The 23313-nt window shown below is 41.1% G+C and overlaps 1 protein-coding gene across 1 annotated transcript; it reads left to right on the top strand.

Annotated features, from left to right (window-relative positions):
- The first annotated feature begins 1664 nt into the window (after window positions 1–1664).
- On the top strand, window positions 1665–21631 carry LOC117597039 (deoxynucleoside triphosphate triphosphohydrolase SAMHD1). Its single transcript, XM_053233201.1, has 15 exons — window positions 1665–1849; window positions 2645–2676; window positions 3915–4075; window positions 4666–4781; window positions 5184–5254; window positions 11161–11313; window positions 11395–11495; window positions 11814–11922; window positions 12518–12609; window positions 13770–13885; window positions 14405–14544; window positions 16031–16111; window positions 16218–16322; window positions 19735–19863; window positions 20162–21631. The coding sequence occupies exons 1-15, from the start codon at window positions 1738–1740 to the stop codon at window positions 20297–20299; spliced, it is 1656 nt and encodes a 551-aa protein (XP_053089176.1). The 5' UTR covers window positions 1665–1737; the 3' UTR covers window positions 20300–21631.
- Window positions 21632–23313: the final 1682 nt, after the last annotated feature.

Raw genomic sequence — 23313 nt, 5'->3', positions numbered from 1 at the left:
TCTAGACAAAAAATGTAAAAGGAAGCAATATGACTGTTTCTATTGACAAAAATGGTAAAAAGAAGCAGAATGAGAGTTTATTTTGATAAAAAAAAAATGGTAATGGGAAGCAGAATGAGTGTTTCTATTGACAAATAAATGTTAATGGGAAGCAGAATGAGTGTTTCTATTGACAAAGAAATGGTAATGGAAAGCAGAATGAGTGTTTCTCTTGACAAAAAAATGGTAATGGGAAGCAGAATGAGTGTTTCTATTGACAAAAAAATGGTAATGGGAAGCAGAATGAGTGTTTCTATTGACAAATAAATGGTAATGGGAAGCAGAATGAGTGTTTCTATTGACAAAGAAATGGTAATGGGGAGCAGAATGAGTGTTTCTATTAAAAAAATGGTAATGGGAAGCAGAATGAGTATTGTTATTTTAAAAAAAATGGTAATGGGAAGCAGAATGAGTGTTTCTCTTGACCTTGACAAAGAAAGGCAATGGAAAGCAGAATGAGTGTTTCTCTTGACAAAAAATGGTAATGGGAAGCAGAATGAGTGTTTCTATTGACAAAGAAAGGCAATGGGAAGAACAATGAGCGTTTCTCTTTACTGTGCACGTCTATAAAGCCATGAAACTGCATTTGAACTGGACGAGCAAGATGCCTAACCATAACCAGTCACACAGCACATTGTCAGAAAGCACTGACTTATGAACCCATCTATTTTTGTTTCAGTTTTAGAATTTTCACAAGTGGCACACGTCTCAGTGCTAGTCTGGTATTACTCAGGCTTGTTGGTTGCTAGTTGGCTTGAGTAACCTGCTCACCCTTGTTAGGGGGTGTGGGCACATAGACCTTGTTTTTACAAGCTAGGTCAAGCTGTACACTTGTGCCCATGTTAAAAATTCTCAGAATACACAAGTGTGAGATACATGCAGGACAATAAATACACAGGACAATAAATACACAGGACAATTTGCTATGAAAACCCCTAAAGATGGGAGTATCTGTCCACAAGACCACTTTAAGCCGTACACTCCGCTGAGTGGGCCAGAAAAAGAGAGGCCAGAAGAGTGGCCAGAAAAAAGCCATTGCTTAAAGAAAAATTAAGAAAATACATTTGGAGTTCACAAGACAGCATGTGGCAGACTCCCCAAACACATGGAAGAAGGTTCTCTGGTCAGGTGAGTCTAAAATTGAACATCATGACCATCATGGGAAACACAATGTGTGGCGCAAACCGAACACTTCCCATCACCCCGAGAGCACCATTCCCACAGTGAAGCGTGGTGGTGGCAGCATCGTGCTGTGGGGATACCTTTCATCCACAGGGATTGGAAAACTGGTCAGGATGGAAGGAAAGATGGATGGCACTAAATACAGAGCAATTCTTGTGGAAAACCTGTTTCGGCCTGCTAGAGATAGGTGGGTCAGTGGCATCGCTTCTGTGGGGTAATAAAGTATACGCACAGACACACCCCACCAGGTGTTCAGGTGTGCCACCCTGTAAAATAGCCAATGTTGCTTATTGCAGAACACCGTACTTGATCCACCCTGTTATCCGAGGTATTTAAGCTGAGTGCCAGTCACGTTAGTCAATTAAAAAGCCTCTGTGTTTCCACACTCTGCTTTTTCCTCACCAGGTTTTAACTTTCATTTTCTTCTCTTGGCAGAATTAAAAGTATATACCTCATTTGTGTGTAGAGAGCAAACCTCCTGATACCAATCTCTACTAGAACTAGAACTTCAGCACCATGATGAGCCAAAAGCGCCCAAGCGAGGATGTGCCATGCCCTGAGAGCTTTAACACCCCCGAGAAGAGAAGCTGTGATCCAGCCGTGACGGAAACCATGATCCAGCAGGACGGTAAGGCACTGAGTATAAATCTTGACTTAAATAAATCTATAAACACTTAAAAAAAAAACACTTAAAACACTTAAAACACTTTGAGCTCAGCTGACAGGACTTCTAAAATAATTTTTAGAATATATTCATAATGTGAATATATTGGAAGGGAAGGGCAGCAGTGATGGAGATGGGGGGATGGAGACAGTGACAAAAGAGATGGGGAGGTAGTGATGGCAGCGGTCGGGGACAACTGGGGTCGGGGAGGGGGGAGTACCATCCACCTCAGGAGAATCACTGAGCAGATATGCTTTTAGGTGGTGGCTTATTTTCTAAAAGCAGTTGTTATAATTGTAAAAGCCCAGTAAATTTAGAGTGATGGAAGTCTCAGGGTCCCTTGACCCTGGTGGTCTGAAAAGAAAAGAGAACACAACTAGAAAGGTATCCTGGTTAAGAATGTTCCATGGGTGGATCATGATGAGGATCAACGTCTACAGAATAAAAACAAACAAAGAAAAATGCAGACAAAGAAAGAAAAGGCTGAAATCAATGTTTTAAAAAATGCTGGGTAGTTGATTTTAGCTTTTATTTCCATTTCCTTCCTTACAACCATGGTTCAAATTAAAAGATTAGTGGCTAATTCTACTGATATTCAAGATTTTCATGCTAAGTTGCTCAAAATCTTCAGACCAACAAATATCAATAATGCATTCATGTCTTTAGTAATTGAGTGAAGTGTTGAACCAGTCAGAAATATGCCATGTCTGCCCAGAGGGAGCCAAAATATTTTAACACTAATATTATTTTCTTTTTCAGGCCACCATGGTGAGATTTCATCTGAACACAAGGTGTGTATCCTACAGTCTGGTGTTAACTGTTAACACTAATGTATGGACTACTTTGTATGGTAGTGTGTGATTTAGCCATAGTGTTTTTTTTTATAAATAGCATTTGTCCACTCATTGTATTTGACCAATCACTGATTTGCACTATTTATAGCTCCACCCCCATGTTCATATTTGCTTCTCTTAATATGGGTATTAGTTGCAGTATGAGAGAAAATGTGGATCACAGACTTGTTACTGTGTACTATAATGTTTACTAGTCGATCAGAATTTCTAGTTAACTAAGACAAGTAGTCATCTTTTCATTAGTTAAAGCAAAAAATGTTTACAGGATGTCACTATATTTAGGCTGTTTTATTTATGCTACACATTACAATTCCAGCTTCAAAACTTTTTAGGCTGCACTGTTAATGATGAAAGTATTAAATCTATCTATCATGTTAAGGTCATCAGGACATACCAGTTGGTAAAGTGCACTTGTGTGGGTCTTCCAAGTGGTGCAACAGAAAAGCATTTGCCCTATCTTTGGGTGATCCAAATCCTGAACAACATGAACTGCAAGAGAGGAGGTATTGGGGTGAATCATGTGCTCTTTATTCACAGGTGCGGGCAGGGTAAGAGTGTGAGACTAGTGCTGGATGCCGGGGTTGTGGGCCTCCCTGGACAGGGCACGGTGCAGGAATGGCTGTGCGGTAGTGGCGGGGCCCAAGGGGCTCTGCAGACAGCAGGCAGACAGGCTGGGGTGCCGGCGACAGCTCGGGGAATCTTCCTCCTCATCATCTAAACAAGAGAAACAGAGAAGAGGGTCAGTCATGGGAATAAGCCCAAGTGTCCTTCCCTTACCCTGGCCGCAGGTCCCTTTTATACTCCCCCGTCATCTCCAGGACGGTAGGGAGATGCCGCTGCCCTCACTGGCCCAGCCTTGCCTGATTACCTTGCTCCCGGGAGCCTCACGCTCCCGTGCTCTCCACAACACAGGTGTTGCTGAAGTGGCGCTGTCCATTCAGCACCATGGCAGCAGTAGACTGTGGAGCGCTTGCTGGTTTCAGTGTGCGGGCTGCCGGCCCGCCGTCATAAATGCAGTGCTGTGGATGGGCTGGCAGCTCGGCTGAAAACGTTGATTCTGAAACTGAGAGTGTGCATCATGGAAATTCCTTATAGCTTAATGATGGATGGAAATGAGTTGAGATCTTAAATAATGCTAAAGTAAAAATAATATTAGCATATATTCTCTTGCTCAGGTGTTTAATGACCCGATCCATGGTCACATCGAGTTCCACCCTCTGCTGGTGCGGATCATCGACACTCCTCAGTTCCAGAGACTGCGGAACATTAAACAGCTGGGAGGAGCATACTTGGTGTTTCCTGGAGCTTCACACAACCGCTTTGAACACTCCATAGGGTGTGTGTGTGTGTGTGTGTGTGTGTGTGTTTGTGTGTATGTGAATATATTATATACTGTGACCTGTAGTTTTTCATTCACTCGTAAATCCATTGCATGCTGGACAATACATGCACAAGATAACATCAATGACTCTCTTAACATAAAGCAGTAAAGTAAAATGTTTTAATATGAATACTAACAAATCAACTAAAACATCTCAACACAAAACATTAAATCAAGTGTTGTATCATCAAAACATGCCACACCCCTGTGGTTTTTTTCTATGAGGCGTATTCATAATCGGCTAATTAAGTCCAAAAATTAGGTTAATATTTACGCAGGGAAAGTTCATCCTATTTAGAGTCGGGTTACATAGCTAATATTACGCAAATCAAATAGTTCTGTGTAACTCACTATCTACTGTTAGTTAACCTACTGCTATAAGAGCAGATGATTAAAAAATAAGCTGTTTCAATTTAAGGCAAGAAGCAAGAGAGTGATTATGTCCCACATGAAATGAGGACTATATGAGACAAAATAGTTAGTGTGATAACGAAGTCAGGCAGTTCTATATATTTCATGAAACTTGGGTTTTGTGTGTTTTTCAGTGTCGGGTATTTAGCAGGCTGTCTCGTTAAAGCTTTGAGTGAAAAACAGCTAGAACTCGGCATCACGGAAAAAGACATCCTGTGTGTTCAGATCGCTGGCTTGTGCCATGACTTGGGTGAACACACACACACACACACGTCCTATTTCTGTTCTTAGTTTTAAATCTTAGATGTTCTTTACACAGTTGTTATGTCTCGTAGTGTGCCACTTTTAGTGCAGTTGTGTTTTCACACTGAGAAACTCACTTCTGTTTCTCTTCTATTTCTGTCAGTAATATAAGTAAAACATGAAAAAGTGTGAGTCTGTTTAGTGTAAAACATTACTGTTCATTTCAAGATGTCACTAAATAACAGATAGTCAAGCACATCATGTAGGAATATAAGAATTTAAGAATATAGTTCATAGTGTAGGGGGTGATTTGTGGTTTTGGTACTTCACATTAAAGAAGTCACAAAATTAATTTCACAAAAAAACAAAAAGAAGAAATACTTTAAAAATTGTTTACAATTATCCACAGGTCACGGCCCATATTCTCATCTGTTTGACAGCTTGTTTATACCAAATGTCCGGCCTGATTACAAATGGAAGGTAAGAACTGCATAAACACTGATCACAGCATCATTCCTGCTCCTCAGGCTAGATGCAAAAACAGCTCTATTTTTAAAAATAGAATTTGCTCTTGTAGCAAGCAAACTATGAGCTACACATGCTGCCTGTCAGTTTGTGTAACCATGGCAATTACTTCTCTCAGACTATGAATATGACTGTTAATCAGACCAGTAAAGAAAATGTTTGCTACAAGATAGAGTGACATGCTATTGTTTAAATTTGTCCAAAATAGGAACCCATAAATACAGTTCTGTCTGCCTAATATAACAGACTTTATCTCTGGTCAGAAAGGTTATCTAGTCTATCTTCTCACACATGCTATTTTGTCCAGTAAGCATTCACAGTAGCTATTGTGCATGCTGGTCATAGCAACATATGTGATACAATGTTATATATTATTGTCACTATGGAAAAGCTGAGACAGATGCAAATGCAGTATCAACAGTGTGGCAGTACGGGACCCCAGAAGGGCTGAACACAGACACCAAGAAGCAGGAGTGTGGGAAACATGCTCTTTATTTTTATAAACAGTGCAGGAAGCAAATGAGGGTTAAGGTGAGCATGGGTGATGAAGTGGGGTGTGGGAAAAAGAGATTCTGTGTGGGAAAAAGAGAGAGCCATTAGTTGCCTAGTCTGTCTAAAGAGCGGCCGCTGGCTCCTTTTATACTCTCCAGTCTTCTGCCGAAGGGTAGATGTTTGCTGTCGCACTCACTGGCTGCCAGCCGAGTAGAATTTCCTTGCTCCGCCTCGCAGCCATGCGCATTCAAGCTGTCCAAAACAATAGGGGTACGCAATGGGCCCAGAGGGAGAATTGACAGTGGAGCCTATCCGCGTTACCGTGCTGAGCCCCTGCTTGGTGTTTCCCAGTAAAATTAAAGTCCTGTAGGGACAGGTACCACCAGTGGTCCGCCTGGCCTTTCCTAGTAAGGTCTGAGAGGGGAGAGGCAATCAAGGAGAAGTTGGGCACAAAACGACGATAATACCCTGCCAACCCCAAAAAGGCATGTACTTGTTTTTTGTGGTTGGATGTGGGTAGTTACTGACAGCCTCCACCTCCTTCTGCTGCCGATGCGGTACCCCGGGTACTGTGCCTCTGTTAGCCCCAGGTGGCATTTCCTGGGATTGGCGGTTAGCCCGGACTTCCGGAGCTCACCTGGGACCTCCCTGAGATGGTGGTCAGACCAGGTGCAGGAGTGGATCACCACATCTTCAATATAAGCAGCGGCGTATTGGCAATGAGGCCGCAGGACGATGTCCATTAGTTGCTGGAACAGTATCTCTTGGACAAATCCAGGGTGGAGATGAACCAGGCCCTCCCTAGCCACTCCACCAGGTCGTCGACCCCAAGGAGGGGGTAGATGTTGGATTCAGAAACCTGGTTGAGCCGCTGGAAGTCATTACACAGCCAGATGCTTCCGTCGGGCTTGGGCACCACGACTGTGGGGCTGGACCAGGGGCTGGTGGACTTCTCAATGACTCCATCATGAAGCATCCGGCTGATCTCCTCCTTGATTGCCTTATGGCAAGCCTCTGGGACGCAGTAGGCCCGCTGTCTGACCATGACTCCCGGTGGGGTTTTAATGTCATGGTGGACCAGATGATCTGTGGAAAGACTCACAAACGCAGACACCGGAAGGGCAGGTTCAGTCCACTTTTTTAATTCAATTCAATTCAATTTTATTTGTATAGCATTTTTATATTGTCACAAAGCAGCTTTACAGAAATAAATGGATTCAAAAAATATATTGTAAATATGTGAATTTATGCCTAATGAGCAACAGTGGCAAGGAAAAACTCCCTGAGACAATATGAGGAAGAAACCTTGAGAGGAACCAGGCTCAAAAGGGAACCCATCCTCATCTGGGTGCAAGGGATAGTGCGATTATAAATAAATCCCTTCTATTATTGTGTACTATATGGACAAATAGTGCAATTGTGCAACCAGTAAATTCACCACAGTTTTCACAAGGAGTCTGGTTGGTTAAAATCTATCCACTGTCCACTGATGGAGTCCTGAGTACGAAGGTGTTCGTGGCAACAGCAGCCCCAAAGCCACCACAGCAATCGCAGTCCCAAGCCATACAGTACAGCTCCCCATATGAGATCCCCAAGCCATCTCCACAGCCCCCAGGTGGAACCATCCCCAGCAATCCAAATGGTTCTTCAGGCCGTCCATATGGGGCCACCCCCAGCAGCAGCGAGCAAACTCAACCGATGAGAACTCTAACCAGAAGTAGGGCATCAGGATGGGTCAAGCAGGTCCGGAGAGCAGAAGGGGTCAGGATCACTGGCATCTCAGAAGTAGCATGTGTAGCTTGACAGAGAGAGAGAGAGAGAGGGAGAGATTATTAGGTAAGCTTTTGTCCTCTAATGGTTAAGGATAATGTACTTTGCGTGCAGAGTGCAAGCAGGGACTCCGGCAAGACTAGCTATGACAGCATAACTAAAAGGGAGAGCCAGAAGCTAACACAGACATGAGGGCGTCTTGGGACATAAAGCAGCCACTCCACCGTCGATAAACCTGAGTGAACGCGTGAGAGTCGGGGGGCAACAGCATCCAAACATCCCAGTTCACCACAACACTCTATGCCTGTGATACCCTCCAGACCTGCTCCATTACCTAAGAAAAAAACTATTCACAAAAGGCTTGACTAAAGAAACATGTTTTCAGTCGAGACTTAAACACTGAGACTTTGTCTGAGCCCCGAACACTAAGTGGAAGGCTGTTCCATAACTGTGGGGCTTTGTAAGAGAAAGCTCTACCCCCAGCTGTAGCCCTCACTATTCAAGGTACCAACAAAGAGCCTGCACCTTTTGATCTGAGTAGGCGTGGCGGATCATAAAAGACCAAAAGTTCGCTGAGGTACTGTGGCGCGAGTCTGAGTATGTCTATAATTTTGTTTAGCTCGGGGAACAGACACAGTCTCAATACAGTGGAACCTAAGTGACGACTCAGTGCAGCTAGCATACGGTCAGTTTAGCCTGCTTGTCTGCTCCCTGGCCTTGGCCCTGGATTGTCACCAATTGACTAGGCCTGTTCTGAGACTACGTACTATGCTGCCTTGCCCTCAAAGATAGTCCAATTATCTATAAAGCCCACATTGTTTTCGGAGCACCACCTGGACATCCAGCAGTTCAGGGACCATAACCTGCTGTAAGCTACATCGCCACGCCGCATTGGGATGGGGCCAGAGCATACTACAGCATCGGACATCGCCTTCACTAATTTACACACCTCTACAATGTTACTCTTAGTAACCTCAGACTGACGAAGGCATATATCATTAGCTCCTACATGAATAACTATCTTTGAGAACCTGTGCTTGCCTAAGACCCTAAGATTACCTGCTATGTCCGGCGCCCTGGCTCCCGGTATACACCTAACTAAAGCTGCTGGTGCCCCTAAAGGCCTAGCTAATTTCACGTGCCGCAAGATAGAGTCTCCTATAACCAGCGCTCTTTCAGGTTTCTCAGCAGGTGCTTCACTGAGGAGAGCAAACCTGTTGGACACGTGAAGCGGAGAGGAGTGGTGCTCCTGTGGGCGAGCCTTAGCGTTAGCTTTGGCTTTGCGATTATGCCGCCGAGTCGTCACCCATTCGCCCTGCTGTGAGGGCTCTAATGTCGGAGTTGGGGATATTACTATCTCCGCCTAAGGCATCCAGACTTTCCCCTACAGAAACTACGCTGCTCTCACTCTCACTCACCCTCTCTAGAGTCTGGACGCGCACCTCTAATGCTGCAATCTTCTCCGTCAGACAGCTAACTAACATGCATTTATCAGAAATAAAGCTAATACTAACGACGGAGGAAGAGTGACTAAACATCCTGCACTCAACACACTGAACAAGCTGAATGTTAGACATGTTGTTTAACGCACCTTAGTCGAAGATTTGTTGATATTATTGCAGACGGCGTAGATCCGGTGTGAATGGCCTCCGCTCACTATCTTGACAAAATACAAAAGCGCTCTTCGAGAGAAAAAAAATGAAAATGCGGTAGAAGAGAACATGAAAAATACAACAGATGAAAACGATAGCGCAAAATTATTGATTTAAAAAAGAAAGAAACAGTATAGTTAAGACGCCGACACAGGCAAGAAACTCCCGGCAAAACAATTTGAAAACTGGAAGTGATGTGCCCAATCACACTGATGTGTGATCACTTTTTTAGCAGATTTATATATGTGTGATATATTTGAGTGTCTGCCGCTTACCTGGCTGCCATACTGAAAGTAATCAATGAGGGAGCAGTAGGGGGAGGGCTGCTTTGCCATGCCTCCCAGGCCACGTCCAGCAGTTCTTGAGGTCGCCATCAGGAGAGGAGCTCAAAGGGGGTGAAACCGGTGGACACCTGGGGAGTCTCTTGGACGGCGAAGAGGACATAGGGGAGGAGAAGGTTGCAGTTCCACCCCTCCTTGTCTACCACACTCCGTAGCATCCTCTTCAATGTTTGGTTGAAACTTTCCACCAGCCCCTCTGTCTGGGGGTTGTAGACGGACGTCCTCAGGTGCTTCACCTACAGCAGCTAACACAGAGCCACTAGTTTTGATCCATTTGTTTTGATATAAAGGGGATACCTTGGTTGGTGAGGATGTCCTTTGGGATTCCAACCCAGGTGAAGAGGAGCAGGAGCTCACGGGCGATGTTCCGGAAGGTGGCCTTCCGAAGTGGGACTGCCTCGGGGTTTCGAGTGGCGTAGTCCATGATGAGCAGTATGTAGTTGTGGCCCCGAGCAGACTTCGGCAGTGGCCCTATGAGGTCCATGCCTATCCTCTCGAAGGGGACGCCGATAATGGGGAGTGGGATGAGAGGCATGGGAGCAGGATTGTAGGGGGTAGTCCTTTGAAACTGGTGGCACTGCTGGCAGAACACATGGACCTCAGCGTTCACCCCAGGCCAGAGAAAGTGGTCCTCAATTTCTCCAGGGTGTTGCGGGCCCAGATATTTTCTTCAGGAGAAGTGTCCGAGAGGGAGTTTTTCAATAGCCAAAATGTGTTTACTGCCAGTAAACACAAACACTCACCTTTAAACCTGAAAAAATCAGGGATAGAAAATACAGACTGAAGAAGGAAATTAGTGTTTTTTTCATCTTCACTTTCAAAAGTAATATGATAAAACAAGAGATCATTTAAAACTAAAAAAATTACAAAAGACTAATATGATGATGTCTGAATGAGAAGATGGTGAGAGTTGAAATAAATCTAACAGGAGTCTCGTATATTACCAATATATCACTGCATGATTAGAGCTAGTTGTAATTCTCACATTAATCACTGGTTTAATTTAACAAAATGGCTTCCACACTCATTATTCAGCAGCACATAGAATAGCACTTGATCCAGCACAGACTGTTATTTTATATTTTATTTTTTTATATGGAGCTCTGACAGTTACTCGAGCGCAACTTAAGTCACGAGATTCTAAATCAAGGTGGTGAAATTGTAAGGTGTGTGAGATATAAGAGATTTTATAACACTTTTAATTTACTATTTTGATTTGTTGAATTAATAAAATAGCGTCAATGTTTGTGTTAATTCAATGCGCTCTGCTGTAAAGAAAATCGAGCGCTCATCTGCTACGCTTAGAGAAACTTTAAGTAATAATTTCCATAATTAATAATTCATCAATTTATCTGTTCATATTCATCTTAATAAATGGCCCATTATGTCCAGCTAGCTTATAACAATCTTTTGCTAATATAATATGTGGAAGATGTGTTGGACAAATAGAGCTTTGCAGCATTATTAGCTATTGTTTTTATTCTCTTTTCATCAGTAAAACAAAACAGGGCTAGATAGGGTAGAAAACCTATTAAGCAAGCCTGCCTGCATGTGCACTATGTAATGCATGGTTGTTATGTTGGTGCCACCCCTTTTTTCCCTGCAGCATGAGATTGCGTCGGTGCAAATGTTTGACCATCTGGTGAAGGAGAATAATCTGGAGCCTGTGATGAAGAAATATGGTCTCTCTACCACTGATCTCGAATTTATCAAAGAACAAATTGCAGGACCACTGGACTCAGCTGCCTCACCAAATACAGTAGAGATTTTTTCTTTTCATTTTCATTTATAAGTTGAAACCTGGCAGCTGAACTGATTTCTTGATTTCTTCTTCCATTAGTGGAAGTACAAAGGAAGACCTGAGGAAAAGTCCTTTTTGTATGAGATTGTGGCAAATAAGAGAACCAGCATTGATGTGGACAAGTGGGATTATTTCGCCAGGTGAGTCTGTCATTAAGACTTTGTTTTACTTGGAAGTTATATTAATGTTAATGTATTAATATTAGCATATATATTAACGTTGACGTATAGAGGTATCACATAATCATACTTGTACCATATTGACATAAAAATTTAATTGTTGAATAATTGAATAAAAAAACTTTTATAGAAACATAAATAACTGTTAACATAGTTAACTAGCTGAAGGAGTTTTGAGTTATAAAAAAAGTTATATTAAAGTTATATTGCTAAGAAATAAACTCTATTTGGAACATTTTATATTTATAAAGCACCATAATATATTTTCCATATGAACAGAGACTCATATCACCTGGGCATCAAGAACAGCTCAGACCACCTCCGTTTCCTCAAATTCATCCGTGTGTGTGAGGTCAAGGGGAAGAAGCTCATCTGTGCCAGAGACAAGGTATGCTCTTACCCATGATGCACTCAGTCTGGTGTCTGAATATTTAATATGATTGTAACAGCACAAAGCTAAACTGATGGTTATTAGTGTTCATTAAGTGGTAGCTACATTAGCCTCATAGTTCCAGAAAGAAAAATTCCAGACACTAAATAGGTCTTGGCTAGTGGACTATATTTGGTATAAGTGCATAAACATATCCTAAGAACACAAATGAGAATGCCAATCAAATCAAATTTTTTGCTAACGCATGTTCCTGTTGTTCATATTCAACATGCTTTCTTCCAGTACTGTGGTGGTTATAAAGCTCAGTACTCAAGAGGGCGATAAAAAGTGTCTTTAAAACTTTGAAATATTTCCAGTAATATTACTGAATTTATGAAAGTTGGTAGTACAGTGCTTTGTAAATTCAGAGAGCCATCCAGGCATTTCCAGAACAGTCAGATAGCCATAGCCACTGACAGCATCCCTTCTATGGATATCCTCCTTGAAAGTGACTTTGCATAGCTTAAAGAGAATGCATTTACATAAAAAAGGATATTGTGAACATTTAATATTTAGCAAACGGTGCATTTAATGCACACTCTCTTTTCTACAGGAAGTCCATGATTTATATGACATGTTTCACACAAGACACTGCCTACACCGCAGAGCCTATCAGCACAAAGTGACCAAGATCATTGAGGAAATGTGAGTATAATTTCCATCATTATTTGAATTATACCAGTACTAATACATCTGTGTTCTCTTTGCCAGCCTGCAGTGAAAGGTGTAAGAAAACAACTACTTCCCAGTATGATAACTGTCAGGTCTGGTATGATGGTTTTCAGTGTGTTACAGTAGTGACTTTAAGCTTCCTGTTTTCAAAGAGGATGAGCTTAAACCTGATATAACACAACGTGTAGTTCTTGGTAACGAGGGGGTTGAAGTCCTTTACCCCATCCACTGGAGGGAGTATGGACTATGAAAAGAATGGAAGGCCCCCTGCTGAGGTGTTAGAGCAGGTCTTCAATAACCCACTTAACAGCCAATGCCTGCCGCTCCACTTCTGCAGATTTTTGCATTGTGGGCACTAGTTTACAAAATTTAAACCCCTACCTGTTGGCCTCTCAGCCCAACCTCTGATACCTTGGTGTGACAGATGAAAGGCAGCTGCTAAGGCTCTCTCTTTTCAGAGAAAGTTAAGGATAAAGCATCTATCGTACCTTGCCAACTCAAGAAAAGCTTAGACCTTGGTCTTGGTAATAGACAGTGGAAAAGTTGTTCATGACTTAAATGTTTTTCTCCTGTGGTTTCAACAGGCCTCAAGATGACACTTCTTTGAGTTGATGGCAATTTCTGCCCCAAAAAAGTGGTTCTAGCACTTTCCTAAGATGCACAAGTTTTTTGGCCATGTCCATTGAACCACAACCTTGTCCAGATACATTTTAAGAAAGCAATAGAGGGGACTCTATGGATGATATCCATGAGCCACTGAAGGTTGCTGGTGCTTCATAGAGGCCTAAGGGCAAAGTCTGGTATTGCCAGAGACCATTCGGCATTTGTGGTGTGGCCTCACCACGTCTATTCCAAAATGCCCAAATGATAATTGATAGTGCTCCATGGGTTATTTTACAAGAAAGGTGTCAGTTGTTTGAGATTGGCTGATCCAATTTAACTTAAACTTCATCTTTGTTGCTAAAACCAGTTTGTGCATGTACCTTTGTACTGATATATCGTCTTACTCCTGCGTTGGATCTCTGACTTTTTATGACATCGTACTGCTATAGTGTAATGGTCAGATTTTGTCACACATGCAGCTGCATCTCCATATAGCTGGTAGCTAAACTACAAAAATAACCACATTGTAGGATATCAGAAGCCTTGGTGAAGGCCGATTCTTACATTCAGATCGAGGGAACCGGCGGAAAGATGTACAAAATGTCAGAGGCCATAGACGACATGGAGGCCTACACCAAGCTCACAGGTCAGCTAATTAGCCTTTAATATGCTGATTATCAGTTGCACAATTAATAGTGATTATATGCATTCATTACCTAGTGAATCAATCAAGAGTCAATCAAGAGCTAAGCGTTTGAAATTTCAAGCCATAATTGTGTCTAAACTGAGAAGCTAACAAACCAAACTATGATAGATGATCTTATTTTATTATCATAATATTATGTTTGAATTATACATAATAGTTCTGCAATTAAGAAAATGGTACGACACAACAAAATCTGGTTAGTGAACAAAATGCTAACTGCTCTTGTGACTTACACAAAATACAAAAATAAAAAATTAATGATGTTATGTAATGATGATATTTTAAGTGTTCACAAAAATCACAACGTTTGGTTGAATATTGTGAAATATCATATAACTGATTATTTGTACAGGCCTAACTCCTGCACACCCATAACTTTAATTTGGGGTGTGTGTGTGTGTGTGTGTGTGTAAGTTTGATATGACTTTTGGAAATAATGTCCTCTTTACCCTTCCACAGATAACATTTTCGAGCAGATCCTGTACTCCTCTCGTCCAGAGCTGTCCGATGCTCGCTCCATCCTGAAGAATGTTGTCTGCAGACGCTTGTACAAGTGTGTGGGACAGACAACACCTGAAACAGCCCTTAACGTGTCAAAGGTCAGAGGTCACAACCTTCGCTTATGTATTTACCATTATCAGTTCAGTCAGAGTTGTATCCCAAATGCTAGTGTGTAATCAAACCTTCGTTTTTATGGGCTAATGGGCTAAACAGTGGTTAGCATCAAAGAATAGCACGTTACATAAATCGGCATGTTAACCTTTTCCTTTGAGTGATAATTAACAATGGCTAAATAGGAAGATAAACGGAGTAATATCCCAAAAAAACAACCAAAATTATAATCGGAATAACGAGCTAAATCTCAGTGAAGTTGGCACCCCATGAAATTACATAATTACAGAAACCATGCCATTCGTTTGTGCTGATTTGTGCCGCAAAAACGAATGTTTGTGCTGGTTTGTTGTTTGAGATAATAAACTTTTTTTTCTGGCTGTGTGACATCCCTCTCCACCCCATGTCGCGTAAATCGCTCCAAACCGGTGCCGTTCATTTGTGCTTGGTTTGTGCTATTAAAACAAACACTGCAACTATTTCCCTTTTTTCCCCCCTTTTTTAAAAATATTTTATCTCAGAGCACATGCTTGCCTTTTTCTACAGCCAGATGTTAGCCAGATGGTTTGCCAGATGGTTTGTTTTCCAGCTGTGCAGTTCTGGGGTAAATAAATGTTTTTTTAAGGGGCAGAAAGACTTTTAATTATACAGTTATACAATTATATAGTTTTATTCATTTTTATTGGACAAAATCAAGCGTCAGTCCCACTACAGTATTAGTACAGCTAGAGTAGTTACAGTACATATTTACAGGTAAGATCACAGTGCATTGATGATTATCTTAAAAAAGTGTCGTTACATGTGATAATATCTGGCACGAATCTAAAACACAGAATTCCATATCTTAAAAAAAAAACAACAACAGCAACGGTAACAAACCATCACCACGCGAGCGCAAACGAACGAGACAGGTATTTGGATGAGATGGATGGAGAGCAGCTTACTGCTCTGCTCACTGCTCTGCCAGAGATATTGTAATGTCTAAGGAATAAGTTATGGCAAATCAGCACAAACATAGCAGAAATGAATGGCATAGTTTTTGCATTCCTTATGCAGTTGAGCAAAATATTTTAAGGCTCCATCCCAATGCTAGAGTTCTTACTAGAATGTTGGAAATTTTCAGGCTTTGCCACAAACAAGCAGAATGCATTCGAAACAAACTATTGATGGTGGTTATTTGAGTATTCATGCTATGTTATTCTCAGTAATAACCAGAATGGAATGGAAAGCTAAATTTAGGAGTAAATCGGTAGGAGTAAACATAGTACTGGTATGTAACTGTAGCAACCACTCTTCAGGGCCTCTAAATATTAGGGGTTTGGAGGAGGCTCATTGTGGAGCATAAGTTTCTGGTTAGGCTCTGTTTTAAAGGAAGCAGGAACACTGGTACCAGGTTCAAGCACAGGGGTTGGTACATGTGTTATATGTGTTTGGCAGATGATAGATAAATTATTGATTTATTTTTTTTTTTAGGAACAGTTGGCCAAGGAGGTGGCTGAATCCAAACCTGATGATATCGACATTGACCTGAAGCCTGAAGATTTTGTTGTCAAAGTATGAAAACAAAAAATAAAAAAACTAATAAATTACTTTAAACTTTGATAATGATAATTTGGGGAATTCTGTGATTTGGGATTCACTCATAATACCGATCTTGCAGGTATTTGGTATAGATTATGGCAAGAAGGAGGAAAACCCCATCGACAGCGTCTATTTCTACTGCAAGAATAACCCCAGCAAAGCCTTTCAAATCCGCAAGGAACAGGTACATATCAAGTGTCATTTCTCAAAAAAGACTCCATTCTCCTTCATGCAGACATCTTTTGGATCACTTTTACAAAACAGGAACAGCCTAAAAGTCTACTTTAACAGTGTGATGAGCGAGACCTGGACACCAACACAGTCACAGAATAGAGTCCTTAAGTCGGGGAAAAGTGCTCTTTATTTACAGTGACATTTACAGTGAGGTAACGTGAAGGGAATTTAAGCGTGCAAGGTGAGGAGAAGGACATGAAGGTGAAGACTGGCGCAGCAATCTCGGGGTAGCGGCGCTCTGAGGAGTCAGCTTTTACAGTGGCACGGGGGTGGCTGGTGGCAGAAAAGGCTCGTCTTCCCCGCTGACATCGTGTTCTGAAAGAAGAGACAGACAGACATAAATTAGTAAAGTTGCCGTTGTTCCTTACCTCCCTCTCTGTGCTGCCGCGGGCTCCATTTATATCCCTCCAACTCCTCCAGGAGGGTAGACTGGCACTACGCCGGGGATTAGCTGCCGGACGTGAAGAATCAAAACGCTCCGCCTCTGAGCCACGTGCACTCCAACTATCCAAAACATTGGGGGTGCTGAAGTGGAGTTGTCCTTTCAGCACCTTTCGGCAGTCGTGTGAGGAGTGTTGTGTGTTTTATGCGCGCAGGCTGTCCGCCCGCCGTCACAACAGCTATTAGCTAAGGCTCATTTACTTTACTCACACAGCATTCATTTAAATTTGGTTCAATAAAACTATACACTATCTACTATCTACTAACTTTACACTACTAGGAAACTGGGTTTCTCAAAGGTTCTTTTGGATAGCTAAGGGTTGTAACCAGTAGCGTCTGATGGTTTTTTAAATAGGGGAAGCACAGGTGTATGTTATTGAAGTGTACAGCATATCTACAGTGGGGATCGAAAGTTTGGGCATCCCAGGTACAAATTTGTATTAATGTGCATAAAGAAGCCAAGGAAAGATGGAAAAATCTCCAAAAGGCATCAAATTACAGATTAGACATTCTTATAATATGTCAAAAAAGTTAGATTTTATTTCCATCATTTACACTTTCAAAATAACAGAAAACAAAAAAATGGCGTCTACAAAAGTTTGGGCACCCTGCAGAGTTAATATCTTGTACTGCCCCCTTTGGCAAGTATCACAGCTTGTAAACGCTTTTTGTAGCCAGCCAAGAGTCTTTCAATTCTTGTTTGAGGTATCTTTGCCCATTCTTCCTTAAAAAAGTCTTCCAGTTCTTTGAGATTTCTGGGCTGTCTGTCACGCACTGCTCTTTTAAGGTCTATCCATAGATTTTCAATTATGTTGAGGTCAGGAGATTGTGAAGGCCATGGCAAAACCTTCAGCTTGCACCTCTTGATGTAATCCACCGTGGATTTTGAGGTGTGTTTAGGATCATTATCCATTTGTAGAAGCCATCCTCTCTTTAACTTCAGCTTTTTCACAGATGGCATCAAGTTACCGTCCAAAATTTGCTGAAATTTTATTGAATCCATTTTTCCTTCTACTCGTGAAATGTTCCCTGTGCCACTGGCTGCAATACAACCCCAAAGCATGATTGATCCACCTCCATGCTTAACAGTTGGACAGAGGTTCTTTTCCTTAAATTCTGTGCCCTTTCTTCTCCAAACGTACCTTTGCTCATTCCGGCCAATAAGTTCTATTTTAACCTCATCGGTCCACAGAACTTGTTTCCAAAATGCATCAGGCTTGTCTATATGTTCATTTGCAAACTTCAAACGCTGATTTTTGTGGTGAGGACGTAGAAGAGGTTTTCTTCTGATGACTCTTCCATGAAGACCATATTTGTACAAGTATCTCTTTATAGTGGAATAGTGTACCACAACTCCAGTGTCTGCCAGATCTTTCTGGAGGGATCGTGCAGTCAAACGTGGGTTTTGACTTGCTTTTCGCACAATCCTGCGAGCTGTTCTGTCTGATATTTTTCTTGGTCTTCCAGATCTTGCTTTAACTTCCACTGTTCCTGATGACTGCCATTTCTTAATTACATTCCGAACAGAGGATATTGGCATCTGAAAACCCTTTGCTATCTTCTTATAGCCTTCTCCTGCTTTGTGAGCGTCAACTATTTTCAGTTTCAGTTTTCTAGACAACTGCTTAGAAGAATCCATGGCGCTGATTGTTGGGGCAAGGTCAGATGAGTCCGGGCATTTAAAACCTTTGAGATTGACATCACCTGGTCTTTCCAGATGATGATTGAGAACAATCCATGACACTGTCAGGTCTCAGCTTTCCAAAGGGGGCAGTGCATGCTATAAACTCTGCAGGGTGCCCAAACTTTTGCAGACGCCTTTTTTGTTTTCTGTTATTTTGAAAGTGTAAATGATGGAAATAAAATCTAACTTTTTTTGACATATTACAAGAATGTCTAATCTGTAATTTGATGCCTTTTGGAGATTTTTCCATCTTTCCTTGGCTTCTTTATGCACATTAATACAAATTTTTACCTGGGGTGCCCAAACTTTCGATCCCCATAGTATATATATATATACTGTGTGTGTGTGTGTTCTTCTTTCATCTGTTGGACTGGTCTCCTGTTTAATTCTCGGTCCCATGTCAAAGCAAGTCGACAAAATTAGTAGTGTTTGACATGTCACACTATAAAGCAGCTAAACTGCTACCTAACTAGATAAATTTTAGTGAAGAAGGTATTGACAGCTAGCTAGATCTATAAATAAACAATAAAAATACAAAACAAAAGCACATAACAAACATAACTTTATACTTACACTTTATTTACTAATTGCAAAGATAAAATGACAAGCTTTACAAGTTGTGTAAAACAGTTATGGATTCAGTTACTGAGTGACTGCTGCAGCTCTGAGTCCTCTGTGAGTCTGACTAGTGCTGATATTCGAGATATCAGTCATGTTCATTCTGCTTGAATCTGCCATAGAAGCCATGAGTCAATGGATTCCTATCGGAGGTATCTGTTGGCGGCTTCAAAGATGATGTTCACACGGATTGCACTGTCCACCAGAAACCACATTTATTTAAATTTTAGGTGGTCTCCTCCTCATGTAGTCTTAAAGCAATCACCCACAACTGTAACCAAGTTCCTGGTCTTAAGCTCCTTGGCTCAAGTTCCTGGACTACACTTCATGGGCTCAGTTTCCTGGGTTTAGGTTCTTGAGCACAAGATCTTAGGTTGTAGTTCATGGGCTAAGGTTCCTTCGTTCAATTCGTCAGGCTAAAGCTATTGGGCTAAAGTTCCTGGACAAACGTTCTTGGACAAAAGTTCACAGTTTCAAAGTTTCTGGTTCTAACACTGTGTGTACCTGTCAATTATGGAATAACACACACAGCATAACACTGATTAAAAAGGAAGAAAGAAAGAAAGAAAGAAAGACAGATTAGTGTTTGATGCCTTTGATGTGTGTTTTGTCCCTGCAGGTGTCCAAACTGCTGCCAAACACATTTTCTGAGAAGCACATCATAGTTTATTGCAAACAAACAGATAAACTGGAAGCTGCAAAGAAATACTTTGAGCAGTGGTGTCAGAAGAACAACAGCGAAGCTCAGGTAACATTCACCTCCTGCACCGTGTGTGTGTGTGTGTCACCTACATGTGTTTATGTGAATGCTAAAGTTATAATTGTATAGCTGCCTGACCTTTAAGAGTGAAAGGAGAGGGGTTCTGAGGGGGCGTGTCTTGAAGACCATATAGCTAGCATGCACAAACCTGACAGTAGAACTCTACATCTTTGAGTTTAGAAACAGGAAGTGTCTTCATGTAGTGGCTGTATAGTGTGTTCCAGTCTCTATGACTTTTAGCATAATGTTGGTGGAAATATGACCGTGTGTGTCTGTGTGTGTGTAGGATGTTGATATCGTGGTTCCAGAATTCAGTTCTATAATTCCACTGCCTCCGGCTTCATCAGCAGAAGATAGAAGAGCTGGAGCTGGAGAACGGGTAAAAAAAGGCTTCTTTGGCGCTCCAAAAGGACAACAGCATTGAAACGTCATTGCCCCCTGCTGGTAGACCGAATAAATCGGGCTTATTTATCGGCCAATCCTCCAATAAATGTTTAACCTGCTTATAAAGTGATAAGACAAACAGCTGGTGCGTACCCCAGATTCTTTACAAAGTTGGTCACATATCGATCAGAACCTACTAAATCATATCGCAGCAGTGATTCAGTGGTGTCAGAAAATATCAAACTGTTCCTATAAGAATAGAAATTGTATCGTGTGAAACCGTCTTGTGTTAGCATTAAAAAGCGTTCTTGTGTGTTATTTTTGTCCAGATTATAAACCAGCACTCGGTGGAGGTTTGGTAGGTGTAGCTCTTCATGGTTTGAATAAGTTTTAAAATAGTTTGCTAATGATCATTAAAATAACTCAGTTTTAAAGAAAAGGTGGAAATGTGAGGAATCTAGAACAGATTACACTTTGTATTTGATTTTGTGTGTGTTTTGGTGGAATTTTGGGACATTTTGTTCAGGAATTTTAAACTAATCACAGCATTAGCTTTATTTGGTTTGGTGTTTTATTGTCAAGTCAAACTGCAGCTGCATAAACTGGGTTTATATACAATGGGGTCCAAAAGTCTGAGACCACACTGAAATTTTGTTAGTTGGTTGTTTATTTTTTCATTAATAACTTTCCAAAGAAAAGGAAATGTTCAAAATGTTAAATATTAAATATTCTGTGTGATTTGTTGGTCACTGTTTAAATGTAAGCAAATTTGTGATATGATGATGTTTGTAACTCCTTGAAGGTCGGACATTCCTTGAGATTTTTCCCTTCCGCTAAAGAACATGTTCAGACGACAGTCTCATGAATCTGATCTAACAAGAATCATCAGGTTTTCCACAAACTTGTGGAGTCCGTGCAAGCTCAAGTGCACACTGTCATTAAAGCAAAAGGGAGACGTATCAATTTTCAAATTCATATAAATATTCTATAAAATTTTTCTTTCACTCAAGTTATTGCTGATAATAACATTTGTATTTAAACATTTTGTATTAAATTTGTAAATCTTGCAAAATAGAAGCAGTTGTTTAGTGAGACTTTTGGACCCCACTGTACATGTAACTTTACACAGACATGCATGAAGGTAAAATGGAGTCTATACACTTCCATTACTTGGTAGCTGCATTAGCCTTGTAGTTCCACTGTATTTAGCATAAAAAGGAAGCTTTAGAGTGTTTTTGCTAAACTATTGTTTTACAAAATCAATTTCTTCTTTTACTTTCACTTTCAGCATTTGCCTTTGCTTCCTCATGTAACCAATTTTTTGGAGTGTATTAAGTGAGGTGTTTTAAAGCTAATTTAAGGCTAATAAATTCTCAGGTTTGATTATATATTCAGTGTGTGTGAGTCTTTACTGCTTTAATCAGTACATTGAATAATGATGTGTAAGAACATTTTAGATATTTATAGATCAGTCTACAAACAGTAAGAAAACTAAACATTAATATAGTAAAGGTAATTTATTCTTTGCATTTGGCTAAAAACCGTGTTGATATTCAGTGTGATGGATAAACAGGTTTGGTATCTCAAGGAGCTTCAGAGATTTCAAGGATTTGTCCAAATCCACCTGATTCTCCTGGATAGTGACATTTACATTTACATTTATTTATTTAGCAGATGCTTTTATCCAAAGCGACGGGTACTCTGGTTTCCTTCCCCAGTTCCTTCCCCATGTCCAGACATGAATTGTAGGCTGACTGGCATTTCCAAATGGTCTGTAGTGTGTGAATGGGTGTGTGATTGTGCCCTGCGATGGACTGGCACCCTGTCCAGGGTGTCCCCCACCTCGTGCCCCGAGTCCCCTGCGATAGGCTCCGGGCTCCCTGTGACCTTGTGAAGGATAAGTGGTACAGAAAATGGAAGGATAAAACAAATAAATATCCTAAACTTTACAGTGTGATGTTCAAATGTAACTCCTTGTAGATGCTGACTTTCAGTCTACACGTGTGGGTATTTGGCTCAAATTTGTCAGCTGATATTTGCTAATCTAAGACTTTTCCTCCCCCAAAATTGTCAAGACCCAAAATCTGAACGCTAAGCTAACTAATTAGGTAACATATAGCTAACTCTATCAATAGTGGTTGTCATGGTAACAGCAAAATCTATTCTTTTTTACTGAATACAATTTGAGACTGAAATCCCACTAATGTCAGCTACGTTACTAGCAGTTAGCTAACTGGCTATCTAATTTAGCATGCTAAACTGGTGCAGTATAGAAGGCCAGAGGTGTTTGTGATGTGTTTTTGTGGAGGCTGTAGCTGTATCATTGATTATTTTACTGTAGAATATTGTTTTCGAATATTAGCGCTGAAGTCTACTTCAAACGGCCGTTAATTTTAGCCCCTACAGAGGGACCCTTCAGAAAGTAGAGTACAGAGATGAACGCTTCAGAGTGGACCACAGATCACACTTACAGATGTAAGTGTATTATTGTGCGCCCTCTGGTGGTGGGAACCTGTAGCATTATCTCAAATGATTCCTCAGACCAATCCAATCGCTCATGTGGTCCAACGTTTCTTCAGTTCTCCGCTCCCAACTTTAGGTCCTACCTGCTACTGTGTGACTCACAAAAATTTAAGGAGAACGTATAACCGTATAACGGAGAGACGTTACGGAGAAAAAATAACGCAAAGAAGAAGCGCACATCGTCGCTGTCTCTGGTGAGAGTACACAGCTGGCTGAAATGATCTGAGAGCAAAGCAGGTTCGAAGCCGAGAACGCAACATTTAGATCAAACAACCAATTTTCACGCTGAAGAGTGTGTTATTGTTTTGCTGTTTAGTTTTGTGTTGCTGTTTAGTGAAATTGTGTTGTTGTTCAGAGAGATTACGTTGTTGTTTAGTGATATTGTGTTGTTCAGAGATTGTGTTTTTGTTTAGTGAGATTGTTGTTTGTGATATTTGTGTTGTTTTGTGAGATTGTGTTGTTTAGTGAGATTTTGTAGTTTAGACACATTGTGTTGTTTATTGGGATTGTGCTGTTTAGTGAGATTGTGGT

The sequence above is a fragment of the Pangasianodon hypophthalmus genome, chromosome 4 (assembly GCF_027358585.1).
Source record: "Pangasianodon hypophthalmus isolate fPanHyp1 chromosome 4, fPanHyp1.pri, whole genome shotgun sequence".
Taxonomy (NCBI): domain Eukaryota; kingdom Metazoa; phylum Chordata; class Actinopteri; order Siluriformes; family Pangasiidae; genus Pangasianodon; species Pangasianodon hypophthalmus.
This window is presented reverse-complemented; position numbering and strand designations above follow the sequence as displayed.

What these genes read in the sequence shown, in the direction of transcription:
- LOC117597039 (XM_053233201.1), top strand. Translation starts at nt 1,738, where the DNA reads ATGATGAGCCAAAAGCGCCCAAGCGAGGATGTGCCATGCCCTGAGAGC. An exon ending in CAGCTGCCTCACCAAATACA is followed by an intron (nt 11,314 to 11,394) that starts GTAGAGATTTTT and finishes TTCTTCCATTAG; the next exon opens with TGGAAGTACAAAGGAAGACC. An exon ending in ACCAAGATCATTGAGGAAAT is followed by an intron (nt 12,610 to 13,769) that starts GTGAGTATAATT and finishes ACCACATTGTAG; the next exon opens with GATATCAGAAGCCTTGGTGA.